The sequence below is a fragment of the Salvia splendens genome, chromosome 21 (assembly GCF_004379255.2).
Source record: "Salvia splendens isolate huo1 chromosome 21, SspV2, whole genome shotgun sequence".
NCBI lineage: Eukaryota > Viridiplantae > Streptophyta > Magnoliopsida > Lamiales > Lamiaceae > Salvia > Salvia splendens.
In genome coordinates, this window is record NC_056052.1 from 2,063,050 (window position 1) to 2,079,247 (window position 16,198).

General features: G+C 38.1%; 3 protein-coding genes across 3 annotated transcripts; 2 read left to right on the forward strand and 1 right to left on the reverse strand.

The window, feature by feature from the left end:
* The first annotated feature begins 2,013 nt into the window (after positions 1-2,013).
* Positions 2,014-3,436, forward strand: LOC121783928. The gene has a single exon (XM_042182116.1). It carries the CDS (start codon positions 2,059-2,061, stop codon positions 3,382-3,384), a length of 1,326 nt encoding a protein of 441 aa, XP_042038050.1. The 5' UTR covers positions 2,014-2,058; the 3' UTR covers positions 3,385-3,436.
* A 1,453-nt stretch (positions 3,437-4,889) lies between these two features.
* On the reverse strand, positions 4,890-9,077 carry LOC121784590 (protein REPRESSOR OF SILENCING 3-like). Its single transcript, XM_042182756.1, has 4 exons — positions 8,750-9,077; positions 7,247-7,468; positions 6,558-7,049; positions 4,890-6,459 (listed from the first exon to the last, which is right to left on the reverse strand). The coding sequence occupies exons 1-4, from the start codon at positions 8,942-8,944 to the stop codon at positions 5,119-5,121; spliced, it is 2,250 nt and encodes a 749-aa protein (XP_042038690.1). The 5' UTR covers positions 8,945-9,077; the 3' UTR covers positions 4,890-5,118.
* Positions 9,078-9,398: 321 nt separating this feature from the next.
* LOC121784591 (light-mediated development protein DET1-like) lies at positions 9,399-14,564 on the forward strand. The gene is made up of 11 exons (XM_042182757.1): positions 9,399-9,670; positions 10,591-11,018; positions 11,115-11,343; positions 11,677-11,835; positions 12,296-12,364; positions 12,515-12,571; positions 13,148-13,228; positions 13,441-13,605; positions 13,697-13,792; positions 14,070-14,169; positions 14,273-14,564. Exons 1-11 carry the CDS (start codon positions 9,599-9,601, stop codon positions 14,410-14,412), a joined length of 1,596 nt encoding a protein of 531 aa, XP_042038691.1. The 5' UTR covers positions 9,399-9,598; the 3' UTR covers positions 14,413-14,564.
* Positions 14,565-16,198: the final 1,634 nt, after the last annotated feature.

A 16,198-nucleotide genomic window follows, 5' to 3' on the forward strand; every position in this document is an offset into this window, starting at 1 on the left:
AATCGATGACGTAGCACCAGAATTTGCAGACAGCTCTTAATCTCAAGAGAGACTCCACCGCATACACTGCGCCACCGCATAAACCAGGGTGTTCTGGTGGCTGCTGCAAAATACCCTTTTATCCTCGGAGTTGCCTCTTGATGATCATTCAGTAATCCATTTTCTCCTCGGAGAAACCGGCCACCGAGGATGAAATCTTCTCACAGCCATCAAAGAGTATTGCGTAAACGGCATCCGATGAAGCCCTGGCGAACTTACCACCATCGGAGAGATTAGCTCGGAGTTGAAGCAACGTAGCATTGAACTTAGATGCATCTTTCGGCACTTCATTGCTGCACCAACCACCCAGATTAAATGTCTGCGGGTCTGAGTTCACCACTTCCCACTCCGCCAATAACATCAGCCGGAGCAACCACCGCCTTCTCATTTTCCTCAACGCCAATACACATCATCACCATAATTTAAAAGAAGTTGGCGCTGATTTTTTAAAAATATATAAATATTTAATTTTATTTTCAAATATTAGAGGGTAGATGATAATTGTTTTGGACGGATCACCATGTCTTTAAAATCATCAAAGAATAATCTCATTATCTGTTATTTTAAAAAATTATCTCTCACTAATAATTGTAGTACTCCACTTGACTTTGACAATTTTCTATATGCTCTTCTAATATTCATGAGAGAGGACGTCCATAACTTTTAGTGGAAAGGAAGTAATTATCCCATAATATACATATACTTATATAATAGGAGTATATATTAAAAAGTACATAAAGATTTTTAAAAAAGACGATTATAATAAATAGACCAACAAATAGTAGTATCATAAATAAAGTATACACCAAGACAAAAATATTGAATAAAAAATTGTGCGATGAAAACCTGATTGAGAGCATCCAAAACGGGGCGGAGGATAGCCCGCCCGATGCATCCTCCGCCCTATCCTCCGGTAGGTGGGCGGAGGATGCTCCCCCCATCCTCCGCGCCCTATGCATCCTTAGTGGACGATGAACCATTTTTTGCATCCTCCGGCCTATTCTTCGCCCCATTGTGGGGCGGAGGACAGGTCCGGACGATGCAACACATTTTTTTTTATTTCTTCTATATATATCACCACATTTTTACTTCATTTCACAACTTTCACTCCACTCTCTTCCTCATCTCAATTTTCACTCTGCCTATCTTCCTATCTTTGTATCATTGTAACTTTTTTTAATTAAGTAAATATAGGGTTTACTTTTAATTTGTGGTGTTTTTAAATTTATTTTGCTAATAATTGACATATTTGTAAATATAAAAAATAAATACAAAATATTAGTTAAAATTATAAGGCGGGTTATAGGACGCCCACACTTCAAATAAATGAGGCGGAGGATAAAATGCTGATATGCCGAATATAAAGCAAGCTATAGAGCACCTCATTATGGATAATCTAAAATATTGTAGTAGAATATACGTGAAGCAGTATAAATTAGTTTTTTTTTTATTGAAGTACTCCATTTGATTGAATTGACCGATTCAAATGGATCGATTATATCAGGGCGTGGCTAGAAATTGGAGCTTTTCAGGTGGAATATGGATATGGTAATTAATTAATTACTCTCTTCGGTCTATTAAAGATGATTTTTTTTATTTCAATTAAAATAATTTATTATTTAAAATAAAAATATTTTTATCTATATTTTATTTCATCTCTTTTATGTTATTTTTTTCACTCAATACATAAAATAAAATTATATAAAATTTTATATCGTCTAAAGAAGGGGTCATCTTACTTTAGCACGAAGGAAGTAATACACGTACGTAGAATATTTAGCCTTTCCTTTTATCAGTCAAATTATATGTTTAGTCAAAATCACCCATGAAGTTTGTTGAAAATTGTGGATTGAGGTTAGTGGACACTGGGTTGTTGCAGCATTAGGTAGAAGTGCATTATTTGGTCAATTAAGTTAATGACAATTGGGTATTGAAAATAAAATTGATTAGTTGAAAACCTCGACCATGATAATGTTAATAAAACCTAGTTGTGCAAATAGACACACACGCGTTACACGGATGGCTTTGGAGAAGAGTGCAGAGATAGTTGTGGAACCTGTGGGTGGCGAGGGTGTTCGCAACCAAGCTCCGGGGCTCATGCTGCACAGAGTGCCAGAGCTTGTGCGGCGGGAGAAGAATAAGAATCACATTTATGAGCCACAAGTAGTTCCCCTTGGCCCATACCACCACCGCGAGCATCCAGAACGAGAGCTAGTGGAGCCACTCAAGAACGAGCTACGTGTTAAACTTTGCGGAGGCGCTGACCGAGAGAGCTCCCTTCTGAAGCAGATCCATGAGCGGATAGGCGAAATCCGCCATTTCTATGGCGGAGCAGATGGCTTCACCGACAAGGAATTGGCTGAAATGATGCTTCGCGATGCCTGCTTCCTCATAGGCTACATGCATGGAGGTGATTCCTTCCCCCTAATTAGCCGACGCCTGGGAATGATCAGGAATTTGATCATGAATGGAGATATGAGAATGCTGGAGAATCAGATTCCGTTTTGGCTCATCTCCTTAATACACCCTCATCCGAAATCATTGCTGTGCAACTACATGAACCTCATTGTTTTTGGGGATAACAGGATGCCGACACAAGCAAGCGGAGGAGGAGAAGAGCCTATTGCTGGTTACAAAAGGATCACACAACTTCCATGGGAAAACGGAAGGGGAGAAGAGCCTCTTCATCTACTCGAAGCTTCACGCCAAACCCTCCTCAGCCTCGCTGACAACCAAGAAAACTGGGTAGTGAAGGAAAGCTCAGTAACTGTGTGGCAAATTGTGAACAGTCAGTTTCGGTCGGTGACGGATCTTAAAGCAAAAGGCATTCGTTTCCGGCGGAGTTCTCATTGCTTGACCGACATCAAGTTCTCCTCCTTTGCCTTCTACGCTGAACTCCATCTTCCTTCCTTCTACCTCACCAAAAAAACCAGAGTATACTTCTCCAATATTATCGCCTTCGAGATGTCTCCTAATAAGAGGCACACAGACTTCGCAGTGACGACTTACTTGAACTTCATGAAAGCGCTGATCCACAATGCGAATGATGTAAAGGTGTTGCGGGAGAAAGGCATACTGTACGGCTCTTTGGCTAGCGATGACGAAGTGGTCGAAATGTTTAAAAGCATCGAGACTTATGGATGCTCAAACCGAGCCCAAGGCCTTTTTCGTGACGTGAAGATGAGGATTGAGGAGCACTGCAACAGCAAAGCGAGGACGTGGATGGCCGACCTCATGAAAACCAATTTTCGGAGTCCATGGACTGTTATAGCTCTCGTCGCCGCCGCTCTTCTCATATGCCTCACTTTTTTGCAAACTTTCTACACAATCAATCCACACATTTGAATTACTACCTGTTTTCTTAAAAGTAAAAGTATTTTTTTTGGTTTTCCCCTTTCTCTATATGTTAGTACAAAACTTTAACGATATAGTTTAGAGTCCGAAATTGTAACGTTAAAAACAATTACAAATTAAAAGTACATCTCGGGGCCACCTAGATTAAATTCATTGAAAATTTTAATTGTGGGAAATTACAAGTTAAAAGTTGTACTTTTTCACAAGTTTGTGGAAAAAATCTAAATTAACCAAAAACTGGTCAATTTTTTAATGCTATTAGTCCTTTTTATTTTTAGCTAAACGGGTCATTTTTAAAAAATCAGTCTCCAAGTATTTAGGTTTTATCTTCATCAATTTATGGATTCCATGATTTTATCTATCAAATCTCAATAGTCTTCTAAACAAGATAAAAGTGAAATTAATTTTCCAAAAATGTAAGTGCCTAAAGTCCTCTAAGCCCCCAAACAAAAAAAATATGGCTCGTTGTGTCTATAGTTGACTTAGTGGTAAAGTTGTGTTGCCTAAGATCCAAAGTCTTAAATCTATCATGGCTCAACCTTTAAATTCATATTCATTTTCCTATCTCGCTAGTAACTTTTCTCTAACCATTATATAATTTGTTTTCATGGTAAAATAATCAGTTTTTAATTCAGTTGATAAATTATTCCAAAACTGGGCCCTAAGACTAATTAATTAATTGGCCCACTACTGGCCTACGTGATTGATTGGGCCGCAAGTACGGCCTGCTTCGACTCAACTTATATCAAGTCAAAAACACGATCAAGGCCCCCCAAAAAATAATCACGGCATACTCAAAGTAAAAAACATTACTACTGCCTAAAGAGAAGAGTAATCCATTGTTAACTCATTCTCTAGTTGCTAACTGTAACTAATTTAAGACCATATGATTTAAAAAATTTAGTAGTCTAAAATTTGTCACGTGTAATTTTTATTTTTATTAATTAAATTAAAAAGATAAAAAAACTATCAAATTAGGGTTTTGGATGAAAATGCCAATATAGTGTTTTGAAAATATCAACACAATGCTTTGAGAGTGTCAACACATTGCTTTAAGATTGACATTCTACATGTATTATATACATATTTTATATACTATGTTGACATGTTTCTGTACGAAAAAATAAAAAATATTCGAATTTTTTTTTTTGAAATTTTGACATTGGAACATATGCAAGTGAGATCTCGTTAGAATCCTTATGAAATTATCTTTAATCTGATATATGTTGTGCGAAAAAATAATTTAAATCGAGAAAGTTATATGCATTTTAAAATTATGTAATATTTTTCAAAAGCTAGTTACACCTAATTTGTTGTAAATTCACCTTAATATCCTTATTGACGTTTTTTTATCGTTTTTTTTTTATCATATTGACATTTCGAAGCTGATGATCTAATCCCTTAATTTAAATATCTCAAGGCTATTATTTAATTATAGTTAGCAATTAAGTGTTGAGTTAACAATATAACACTCCCCTACCTAAAGATACCATACAAACTGCAAGCATCCTATATTTACAATTAGATATAAATTGGCACAAACGCGATCAGATCATATGAATTATCCAAAGAGGCCTTACTTTGTGAATGTGCATAACATAAAGAGATCATATAAATTAACCTGCCAAGGAAATTAATCGAACTAAACTGTTGGAGAACGATCATCTAGATTCACTGGAAATGGCTAGGAAACGGTACGAGTGCCCTCCTGTGAGTCCGAATACCTCACTTGCCGCGATGTTTCTGGAGGGAGTCCATTTCCTTGCCTTTTCTTTTATGTGAACCACTTAAAGCTGCCTTAGACTTAGCCCACTCCTTCATTGAATCGGCACTCTTCATAAATGGGCAAGTTTCACTGATAATGATCTCTCCCATAGGCCTATTACTTGGTACCAGGTTCACGCCAAGCACCGGAGCGGTTAAATGGGAATTCAGCTGCTCTCCAACTGGACCACCGGTATTCTGCTCCTTGGTCAAAACATCCTCATTCAGGTTTCTTGTATTAGCAGGACGTTGAGGTTCACCAATGTCTTCAGCAAAAGATTTTTTATCCAAAAACTTGTCTTGTTTTACCCGACTTGAACTGGAAAAGTCAATCACCTTGAACTGTTGTGGCTCTTGTTTTTGAAAAGTTACATCAGGCAACACTTGTGAAAGGCTGAAGGCACTGGCATTTGCATCTGCAACCATTTGCAGCCATGAAGACTTTCGTTTCCATGATGCCCCTCTAGCTAATAAATCTTCAGACGCAGTTTGCTCAGTAGATAGGGCATCAGAATGTTTTTTCAGCTCTTCATCTTTGCTTGATTGATCTTGCTGGCCATTGTTTCCATTGGAGCAGCATTCTATAGAAATATTAAAACCAGGTTCAGCTTTAGTATCAGAACCAGGTTCGTTTTCAGCATCAGAACCAGGTTCAGCTTCAGCATCAGAACCAGGTTTGGCTCCAGCATCAGAACCAGGTTCGGCTTCAGCATCAGAACCTGGTTCGGTTTCAGTATCAGAACCAGGTCCAGCTTCAGTATCAGAACTAGGTTCGGCTTCAGTATCTGAACCAGATTCTGCCTCAGTATCAGAACAATTTTCAGCTTCAGAATCAGAACCAGGTTCGGCTTCAGTATCAGAACCATTTTCAGCTTCAGTATCAGAACCAGATTCGGTTTCAGTACCAGAACCAGATTCGGTTTCAGTAGCAGAATTACGGTTCGTCAAGATATCTGAGATGTTGAAAGCAGTGTTCCCCTTTTCGCTGACCAGGGCTTTCCATGCTGATTTAGTTGAGCTAGCCACATCAGAACTTTTCTTTTCAGTAATAGCTACATCAGAACCTAACCGTATAGAGCCTGGATCTTTATCTACTGGTTTTGTGTTTTTAACAACTTGATCACCAGTGCCGTCATGATAAATCTCCATCACTCGTTTCTTCTTAGAAGGTACTGTATCATTTGGTTTGCCTTCACGAACAGACTGCTTTCTCTTATTGTCAAAAATTTGGTTAGCTCTTTGCATTTCCTGCTTCTTGTCATTGGTATTATTCAAGGCCTCGGGCTCATTTACCAACGAATCCTGGAATTCATGGCAGAGAAAAACAGAGTTGTCATTAAGGGCACAAAAAGAATAGGAAGTGATAAGCAAAGAACTACTAACTGTGTCATGTATTTTACCTGATTTGTAATACTTGTTTTCTGTCCCCAATCCTCAAACAATTTACCCCTCTTACTTGACCGACCCACAATGTTAATAACAAGGTTATCTTCATCACTTTCTTGATCTTCCTCGTCTTCCTCGCTTTCTTTATCTTCCTCGTTGTCATCAACTTGACATTGATCTGCTAAAGATGCATCATGTTGTATTTCTTCAGAAGGTTCAGCTTCATTGGACACAATCTCTGAGCGGATTTCCTTCTCTAACAGCTTGTCCAATATTGACTTCATCATGTTAAGTTCCTCCTCATTCACCCCATTATTGTCTACCTCGTGATCATTAGTTTTATTTCTTTTTGCTGGCATAGGAAGCCCAGAATGATTTCTTTTGGCTGGCTCTGGAGGTACAAAATGCTCCTCACAATCACAAAAGTGGGTGGGGAGGGGCGGAACTTCAATGCGCTGAAAGCTGTACTTGTGTTTTCCCGTCCCTTTGAGAGGTATCACTTTTAGCTACAAGAGAATACAACAGATACTGAGATAATGAAAAGATGCACTTGACTAAAATCAGCAAGAACTGATGGAAAACGTATGTCATATAGTGGAAGGATGTTATTAGACTCATAGGAAAAATAATATGAATGAATCATAAGAAATCTAAGAATCCGGGCAAGGAAAAAGAATGAACTTCAATACTTGACCAGATTTACCTTCCTCAACTTGGGGAAAAATAGCTTGAGCTGCATTTTTTCAATATCTTCTTTCTTGGGTTTCGGCATTTCACATACACTTTCATCAGCATCAATGCTCTGGTTGGGCAATTTAGTCTCATGTTGAGCAGCTTCCATCCACTCACGTCTTAGGCGACATTGATAGTCTTCTTTGGCCTTCTCAAGTTTAAGTCTCCCCCCCTTCCACATGCACCCATTATACTGCAGCATTCATACATCAGATAGCCAACTGTGAGAAATCATTATAATGCAACAAACTCATCAAATGTAAAACTGATTATTGCAATAATAAAAACAACTAAAGCATGAAAATAACAAGTTTTGGGGTATGATGTTAGCTCAATCTAGAAAAATGTATGACCCAGGTCAACAGTCGTGATCATTTTCCACAAAAATAGCTGCAGTTACTCTCTGCCCCACAATGCAAGCATGTTGTTGCTCTTACAATCATGTCTGACTAATTGAATTTCATCAAAACATATAAATGATGCTACACTAACAAGATAAAATATTCACCTTAAATCATACTCCCTCCGTCCCATGCTACTCGCACTTTTCATTTTAGGCCGTAAATTTGGGATTGATTTTTTTGTGTAATTAAAAAAGAATTTTAGGTGTAATGAGACTTCACTTAATAAAAGAGCTCTTAACTTAAACTAACACATTAATTAAATGCATTAATTCTAACTTGAATTATAAATAGTGTAAGGACTTTGTGACGAGCCGAAAAGCAAACGTGCGAGTAGCACGGGACGGAGGGAGTACTATTTTATTACATCTAACATCAGTTACATTTAACATTTGATATGCATAAGGCTAATTCACCTTTAGAAATCCACACAGCGGCACAGCCTACCTACAAAAGTCTGAATTTAACTTAACCACAAATCCTCGGGATTAGTATGTAACTGAGTCAACATTGACACCTATACAAAAACATGTAACAACTTCTTTTATTCCAACATAGAAAAAGTTGAGACCCAGCACAAAATCAGGTAGATTTAGCCTACCCAATACGAAGCCAGTTATTCACTATGATTAACTAAGTCAGACAACTGCAGGCATATAAATACTTATCAGACTCGTACATAATCAGTAAGAAACTAGCTACAGGCTGCTTTTCCCTCAATTGCCAATAAACGCTCTTAAGGGGAACGTTTACTCTTGATTATACATAAGATACATGATTGAGTTTTTTATTATCCTCAATGCTAAGATTTCTCCAATCCTACTCTTTTAACGGGATATAAATCAAACAAAATCAGCTCAATGATACCAACCATCAAGTTTTTTGGTATATGGCAAAGTTCCAATCCATCTTAATGCGTTAATTGTAATCAAATGTGCAATATTATAGAGACGGGCATAGGCATGAAATACATAACATTTCCCATACAAATGTAATAATTCAAGATGAAACAGGAATATGTACAGAGACAGTGAAGGAGAAGGGGGGAGAGAGAGAGAGAGAGAGGGGGAGACCGTGCTGAAGAGCTTGGCGAGGCCTTTGTCAGAAGCGGGAACGAACTCTATGTAGGCAAAGCTGCGACCTTTGGTGCGAATAATCTCGACGGATTGAACTTCTCCCAATTGCGGCGAGGTAAAGGTCTTGTGGAGATCGGATGCCTGCACGTTTGATCCCAATCCTCCCAGGTGAAGCCTCAATTTCTCTCCCATCCTCTCAATTCGATCAACACTGCAACTTCTCACAGTCTCCGCTATTCAGCGTTGTGCTTCGTCAATGGAGGTCGTAAAACCCTAAACCCCCATTATTCCGATTTCGGGAAAAAGGAAAAACGAAAAGAATAAAACGACGACGTAAAGACTTGTGGTTGGGCATGGATTGTTTTGGGCCGGTTTGCGAACCGGACCGTGGACCGTGTATACATTGCTACTTTATGAATTTAACTTTGTTTAAAAATAATTAGAAATTGCAATTACCAAAAACAAAATAGGAATTTGAGAATTTCTTTATCATATACTTGTAATTATTAATTTTAATTTTAGAAATATTGCAATATAAATAAAAACTATCAATTCCATATGAATCGAATGTAGCTGACTCTACATTTGTGGTTACAAAACTAACATGCAGGCAGACTTTCTTCAATTATAATTGCTCTCTCTCTCACACACACACACACACACACAGAAAAACACATTTCATCTCTCTAACTTACCCCTTCTCGTCTTCTTGTGTTCACTCCATTCAAATTCCCCACCCCAAAAACCCCCCACTCTCAACCTCAGGTGAAATATTGTCTCCACATGGTTTGAATTCAGGGGAAAAAACAAATTATTAGGAAGGAATTGGGATCGTTTTCCTACTTAATGTTTAGAAGCAACAATGTGGCGGCCCGAATTTTCGAGCGCCAGATTTCTTCTCCGGCTCCCGGCACCTCTGTAAGCTTTATTCCCTTTGCTTTTCCTCTATTTGCAGCTGTTTTTATTGTTTTTTGTTTTGTTTGAGCTGTTTTTATGGATGATTTTGCACTAGTTTAGCTTCAGGATTTCAATTTGGCCGTTATGTTTGGTTTAATTAGCTGGGCGAGATAGGTCTCTATGTTCAGAGCGATGAGTGGGATTGTTTCCGGAAGAGTTTGATAATGTGATCTTCTACATTGGTGCATGAAATTTGTATCATCAATATGTCATTTTGGACAGTGTAAATAATGGGGATTATAATGAGGAAAGTGAAGTGAATGACTTAAGTTTCTTCGGACTTAGTGCTGGATATAAATTTGATTGTCATTATTTGAGAGAACTAGTGAAAGACTACTCCCTCCGTCTCACCTCAAGTGAGAACTTTTTATTTTGGGTTGTCCCATGATTTCCTTTTTTAGCTAAAAACAAACTTCAACCATATCTTACTTTATTCCCTCTCTTTTACTTTATTCTTTCTTTCTTATTTTATAATCTCTTTATCTCTCTTACTTTTTCCTCTCTCATACTTTACTCTCTCCGCCTTAACTCAATACATATCATTTTCTTAATTCCCGTGCCAAAAAGAAATCCATCACATGAGATGAGATGGAGGGTGTACTTTTTTTTTGGTGATGCCACTGCTTGAGATCCAGTGTAGCCTGAATGTTGTGCTTGATTTTGCTCTCACATGATGAGTTGGTCAATTTTTTGATTTGGGCTGCCGTGTGACTTTTTTGATGAATTAAACGGTCTTTCGCCTGCTCTGTAAGACATGAGAGTTCGATTTTATGAGGATTTTTCTTATATGCACTCACCAGCTATACGTTAGGGATTTTGTGTTCTATGTAATTGTTTAGTATCCATTCTTCTGAATGATATCTAGCTATTGATTGTCTCAGGTCCATTGTGCCAGACGATTTTATGAGAACATAGTTCCAAGTCATACTATATACGACATTGAATGCCCTGACATTTTATTTCGTAAGTTCAGCGACGATGGAAACTACCTTGTAACTTTCAGCAGGAATCATCAGGATCTTGTTGTTTACAGACCCACTTGGCTATCATTTTCATGCAGAGAAGACGATTGTCTTAATCGTGATCTTCCTTCTAAAGCCAACAAATTTGAAAGTTTTTTTACCCAATTGTATTGCGTCACTCTTGCTGCCAGTGGTGAGCTTATATGCAAAGATTTCTTCCTGTACTCAGAGAAGAATCAATATGGAATATTTGCAACGTCAACTGCACAAATTCACGATGCACCTGCTGTTGGAGGTGCAATTCAAGGAATTCCATCAATCGAAAAAATAACCTTTCACCTTGTAAGGTTTGTATAGTATTATATTGCTCCAGTTTGAATTTCCAACCCTGTAAAGCTTATAGAATCAAACATTTTAAGTGTTGCTTACTCTAAATCGTATAGATTGGAAGATGGAGTGATACTTGATGAGAGGGTTTTCCGCAATGATTATATTAACTTGGCTCATAGCATGGGTGTTTTCTTGTACGATGATTTGGTGGCTATAGTGTCTCTGCGTTATCAGAGAATCCACATTCTCCAAATCAGAGACTCTGGAAACCTTGTTGATGTTAGATCTATTGGGGAATATTGCCGAGAAGATGATGAGCTTTTCCTCAATTCAAGTTCTCAGGCAAGTGGTACTGCTTCAAGCTCATCAAAAATTATCCAAAGGGTTTATTGGTGATATTGCTGTCCTACACTCCTGTCAATCATGATGTTCTTAACTGAAATCAAAATACAATTACAATCTTCACTAAATATGTTGTACAGCTTGCATGATAAGTTTAAGTTTATAAAATGGTATTGACAACAAAACTCTCTCTTTCATTCTAATAAATTGATCCATTTGCTCATGTTTGAATGTTCTCATTTTATCTAGGTGGTTTGTGTTTCAATTTTATATGTCCCTTGGTGAATTTGGTATAAGTGTAGACCCGACAGGTAATTTGTTTACTAATTGTAGGGTATGGCCATCCCGGACAGAAATACAGCACAAAATATTGGCAATGGTCTGGAAAGTATCCATCATATGCCAGAGACTTCTTTTTTAAGTGGTTTAAAGCAGCGCTTGCTTTCCTTTATATTACGCGGGATATGGAATGAAGAGCATGATCCGACTTCAGTAAGTATATGGATATTGATAAAAGTAACGAAGTTTCTGACATGTTTCACCCCCTTAAATATAGGCCATAAAGAGTACTCATTTTAGAAATATAGTATGGCCTTGTGATAGTTGCTAGACAAAAGGAAGGGAAATGGGAAACGTTGGCTTTTAGGTTAACTTTGGTGTTTTTAAACTTAAATATCCCTGAATTGGGAAATTTTATTTGAGATGCTAGACTTAAATGAGATGATTCATTAAGTGAACTTTGTTCTGTTGGAACTAGGTGGTATTCTTGCCATCACCTAAAATGTTTTGAGAACATATGCTGTAATACCAGTAGTAGCAGTGTCATGTATAAAATATAAACTGAAATTTCAGCGCTTTAGGCTGCGGTACTCAATTTTGGAAGTTATTTTGAATAGCTTCTCAGACTATATCTATGAATTCTTATGTGTTATGATTCTTGACTTCTTAACAGAGAATGCAGTGCCTTAAGAAGAAGTTTTATTTCCATTTCCAAGATTATGCTGATTTGGTTATATGGAAGGTAAGGATCTATTTTTCATATTCAAGTCCTTACATTATTCTATACCCCTGAATGTATATTTTTCAATTAATTTATTTTCTTTATTTTTATACAAGTTAGTATTTCCGTACTACTAGAGCTTTTTGACCAGCAGTTGATTATCTCGCTCAGGTGCAATTCTTAGACCGCCATCACCTTTTAATAAAGTTTGGCAGTGTTGATGGTGGGGTGAGTCTTCGTTTATTGCTTATTACATTCAATTTAGTCATTATATTCTTTTTGTTGGTGAAAGAGTCATCACAAGCATCTAAAGATAAAGGGAGGTATTTCATGGTTTATCTCAGTGAAACAGGATGTAGCTTATGCTCTTATGCCTAATGAATATGATTGATTGAAGAAATAAAATGTTCTCATACTTTTTCTACTGCATATGTAACCAAATGCGGACAATAGAGCAGATTTTGTATCTGTTGAGAAGGGCTTCTGTAATTTGAGATAATTCCATAACCAAAAGTGCGCAGCAATTACCTGATTAGGCGTCCATAGAGAGTGTTAAGCTTTTCTCTTTTGAACACCACTCCTTACAATTTACCTTCACAATAATCCTCATTTACACAAAAACCTCCACATGGCCCACCAACTTTTCTAGTTATGGTAATTTTAGATGATAAGTTGCAGAAATAACCACTAGCTGGTTGCTGCTCCATTGCTCATAATCTTATTAAAGGCCTCTGATAATCATTGTTAAGTAGCTTTAGACTTAGGCTTGGTTAGTTCTTCCTAATTTGATTCTCTGTGCTGCAGGTGGCACGAAATACAGATAACCATCCCGCATTCTTTGCTGTATATAATATGGAGACGACGGAAATAATTTCATTCTATCAGGTCTGTAACCATTTGGCTACTCTTGAAGCCTTGCTCAGCAGAGCTTGTAATAATTTTGGTTCCCATTCATATTCACAAACCAATTGCTTTCAAATTAGTTAATGTTTGGCAGCTTAAGTATTATGCTTTCTTCAGTAGAAATGATTTTAGTTTGAATTTGAAGGCTTATTTTCCCTCTTGAACTATTCTCTTTTTTTTTTTTCTCTTCTTAGAACTCTGCTGAGGATCTCTACACATTGTTTGAGCTGTTTTGCGATCATTTCCATTCCTCGTCAAAGAATTCCTTTTACATGAATTTTTTATCAACACATTCAAACAACATTTATGCCCTGGAGCAGTTGAAATGCAATAAAACCAAAGCTAGCAGCTGCCAGCAGGTAAATTTTGAGGTTTATATTGGTATCTATTCTATACCGTCCATCAATTTTTTTACTTTGACGCGTATGCACATGACTACTAATAATGCAGTTTGTTAAGAAGATGTTAGCTACTTTGCCTTTCAATTGTCAGTCCCAGAGCCCTTCACCCTACTTCGATCACTCACTATTTCGATATGATGAAAAGGTTAGGATCTATTTCTTTTTTCACTTTCTAAAGTTGTCTTGTTAGAAATTGATATGCAATTGTCATTTCTGATAAGATGATAATTGCAAGCTCTTGGCTCTGCTTTTCTGTCATAACAAATACTAGGAAAATAGATAGGAAGAGTGTTCTAGTCAGCTTCCCCAATCTTGTGACCGAACCAGATTCTCTTTCATGGAATCCGAGTGTCTTGATTAAGGTTTATTATCAATCTATAATCTTTGAGTTTCTTGATTAATGTTTGAAGCAACTTCTGCAGTTGATTTCAGCAACTGACCGACACAGACAGTCCACTGACCATCCGATCAAATTCATTTTGAGGAGGCAACCGAATACTCTTAAATTTAAGATCAAACCAGGTAGTTAAGGCACTCTAAATCTAAACTATGGCTCTTAATAGATACATCTTGATTTGTAACAGATATCTTGCTCAACTGACAATGGCTATTTGTAACTTTGAAGGTCCTGAAGCTGGGAATTCGGATACTCGGACGAAGAAGATATCGTCGTTTCTATTTCATCCGATTTTACCCCTAGCAATTTCTGTACAACAGACTCTATTTTTGCAGCCTGCAGTTGTTAATATCCACTTCCGTAGATAATTCTTTGCCATTTCCTACACGAATTTGTATTTTTCTGATTGGTTAAACCATACATATTTGAATTTCTTTCCTCTCTATTATACATAAAATGTGTACCAATTCTTGTGAGGTGCATTTATGGAATCATCCTCATACCTAGTTCAAGTGCGGTATTATCGTGTGAGGTGCACGTATGTATCATTTTGTGAGAGAAAGAGATTTTCATTTGAGTGTTATTTTTGTTCACAGGAAATTCTTGTATTGGGTAAACTTTTGGTGAATTTTTGTATTTCCCACGCACATGGAAATTGGTCTAAAAATTACCAATTTTAAGATTGATGTCAATTTGGCATGGCAGGTCAAGTCTTCAAGCTCAAAAGATCTGTGGGGCAATATATTATCCTATTAGGCACATGTTATTCAACATTGAAATCAAGATTACGGCATTGAAACGACATTGTCATTTGTCATGTATAATGTCAAAAAATTTTAATTTTTTTTTTAGTTTGTTAAAAATAGAAATCAGTAACTCATTGTGAAATAACCAAAAAGAAAATCAATCGTTTAGAGTGGATGGATGAAAGGAGTATTTATTTCTGTATAACCCTCTAAAATTGACTCTTCAAAAATCCTTCCACCATCCATGTAGAATATTGACTTAGAGCATCTCCAGTAAGACTGGACGTCAAATAGCCCTCACATAGCCTTCACACTGCCACATCATCAGCACTACAATTCTCCTGCCACATCAGCTTGCCACATCAACTGGACATCAAATAACCCTCACATAGCCTTCACACTACCTATCCACATCACTAATAACAATTATATAATTTAATTTACACTCGTATCAACATACGGAATTTAATTTACGAGACAAATACGGAAAATTCGAATAATAATATTAAAACTTAAAAAGTACATTAATTTTAAAAAAAAAGTACAATAATTTTAAAAAAAGTACAAAAATTAAAAAGTACATTAATTTTAAAAAGTAAAACAAAATCACTCCTCGCCGTCGTCCTCATCTCCATCGTCGCCCAGCGCTTCTTCACCGTCGTCGCCGCCGCCTCCGTCGCCACCTACGCCGCGGCTATTCCCGCCGGTGTCCCTCCTCATCGCCTCCAATTCTTCACGCTGGCTCTGGAGCAATACACGAAGAAAATCCTTCACCTCGGGGTCCACCGCAGCTTGGACGTCGGCTAAGGTCTTCACCATTTGAGCGCGCGTTTGTTGGCGCGCGAAGAATTTGAGCTCCTCGGTAGACCTGCCGAGGGGGGATGTCGAATGGACCCCCTGAGAACTCGGGATGCCCCCCCTCACAACCTGTTGCGCCCGCTTTTGGCCAACCAGGCGAGGTCGGCGACCGAATGAACGAGGAGTCGGGACCTCCTGGACCGTCTCGGAGAGGTCTGTCGAACCACTGCTGCCGCCGCTATAATCTCCGGTATAGTTCAGTTTCTGCCTCTTCGGCCAGCCAGCGTCGACGCCTGCCCGGAATTTCTCTGACTCGTTGAGCACAACGTAGCAGTTCCAGTAGGTGAACTCATAGTACTTCTTCTGCGGATCGGGGTAGGCTCTCTCCGCAATCCTCCTGCAGTCTTCCTCTGTTTGGCCACTGGTCTGCATGCGGAGGGCGTTGGAGTACAAACCCGAAAATCGAGAGACGCCAGACCTGATTCTGTCCCAGCACTTCCGGACCTCCTCCCCGGTGCACGGTCTCCCTTCAGGGCAAAATGCCCTGTAGGCTGCGGCTATCTTGGGCCACAAGTTGACGATCCTCTGGTTGTTCGAAACGAGAGGATCG

Excerpts from the sequence above, each read along its gene's own strand:
- LOC121783928 (XM_042182116.1), top strand. The coding sequence starts at position 2,059 with ATGGCTTTGGAGAAGAGTGCAGAGATAGTTGTGGAACCTGTGGGTGGC.
- LOC121784591 (XM_042182757.1), top strand. The coding sequence starts at position 9,599 with ATGTTTAGAAGCAACAATGTGGCGGCCCGAATTTTCGAGCGCCAGATT. Across the intron at positions 11,344-11,676 it reads TCCTCAATTCAAGTTCTCAG|GGTATGGCCATCCCGGACAG; the intron begins GCAAGTGGTACT and ends TACTAATTGTAG. Across the intron at positions 13,229-13,440 it reads AAATAATTTCATTCTATCAG|AACTCTGCTGAGGATCTCTA; the intron begins GTCTGTAACCAT and ends TTCTCTTCTTAG.
- LOC121784590 (XM_042182756.1), bottom strand. The coding sequence starts at position 8,944 with ATGGGAGAGAAATTGAGGCTTCACCTGGGAGGATTGGGATCAAACGTG. Across the intron at positions 7,469-8,749 it reads TCGCCAAGCTCTTCAGCACG|TATAATGGGTGCATGTGGAA; the intron begins GTCTCCCCCTCT and ends TGAATGCTGCAG. Across the intron at positions 7,050-7,246 it reads TTTTCCCCAAGTTGAGGAAG|CTAAAAGTGATACCTCTCAA; the intron begins GTAAATCTGGTC and ends ATTCTCTTGTAG.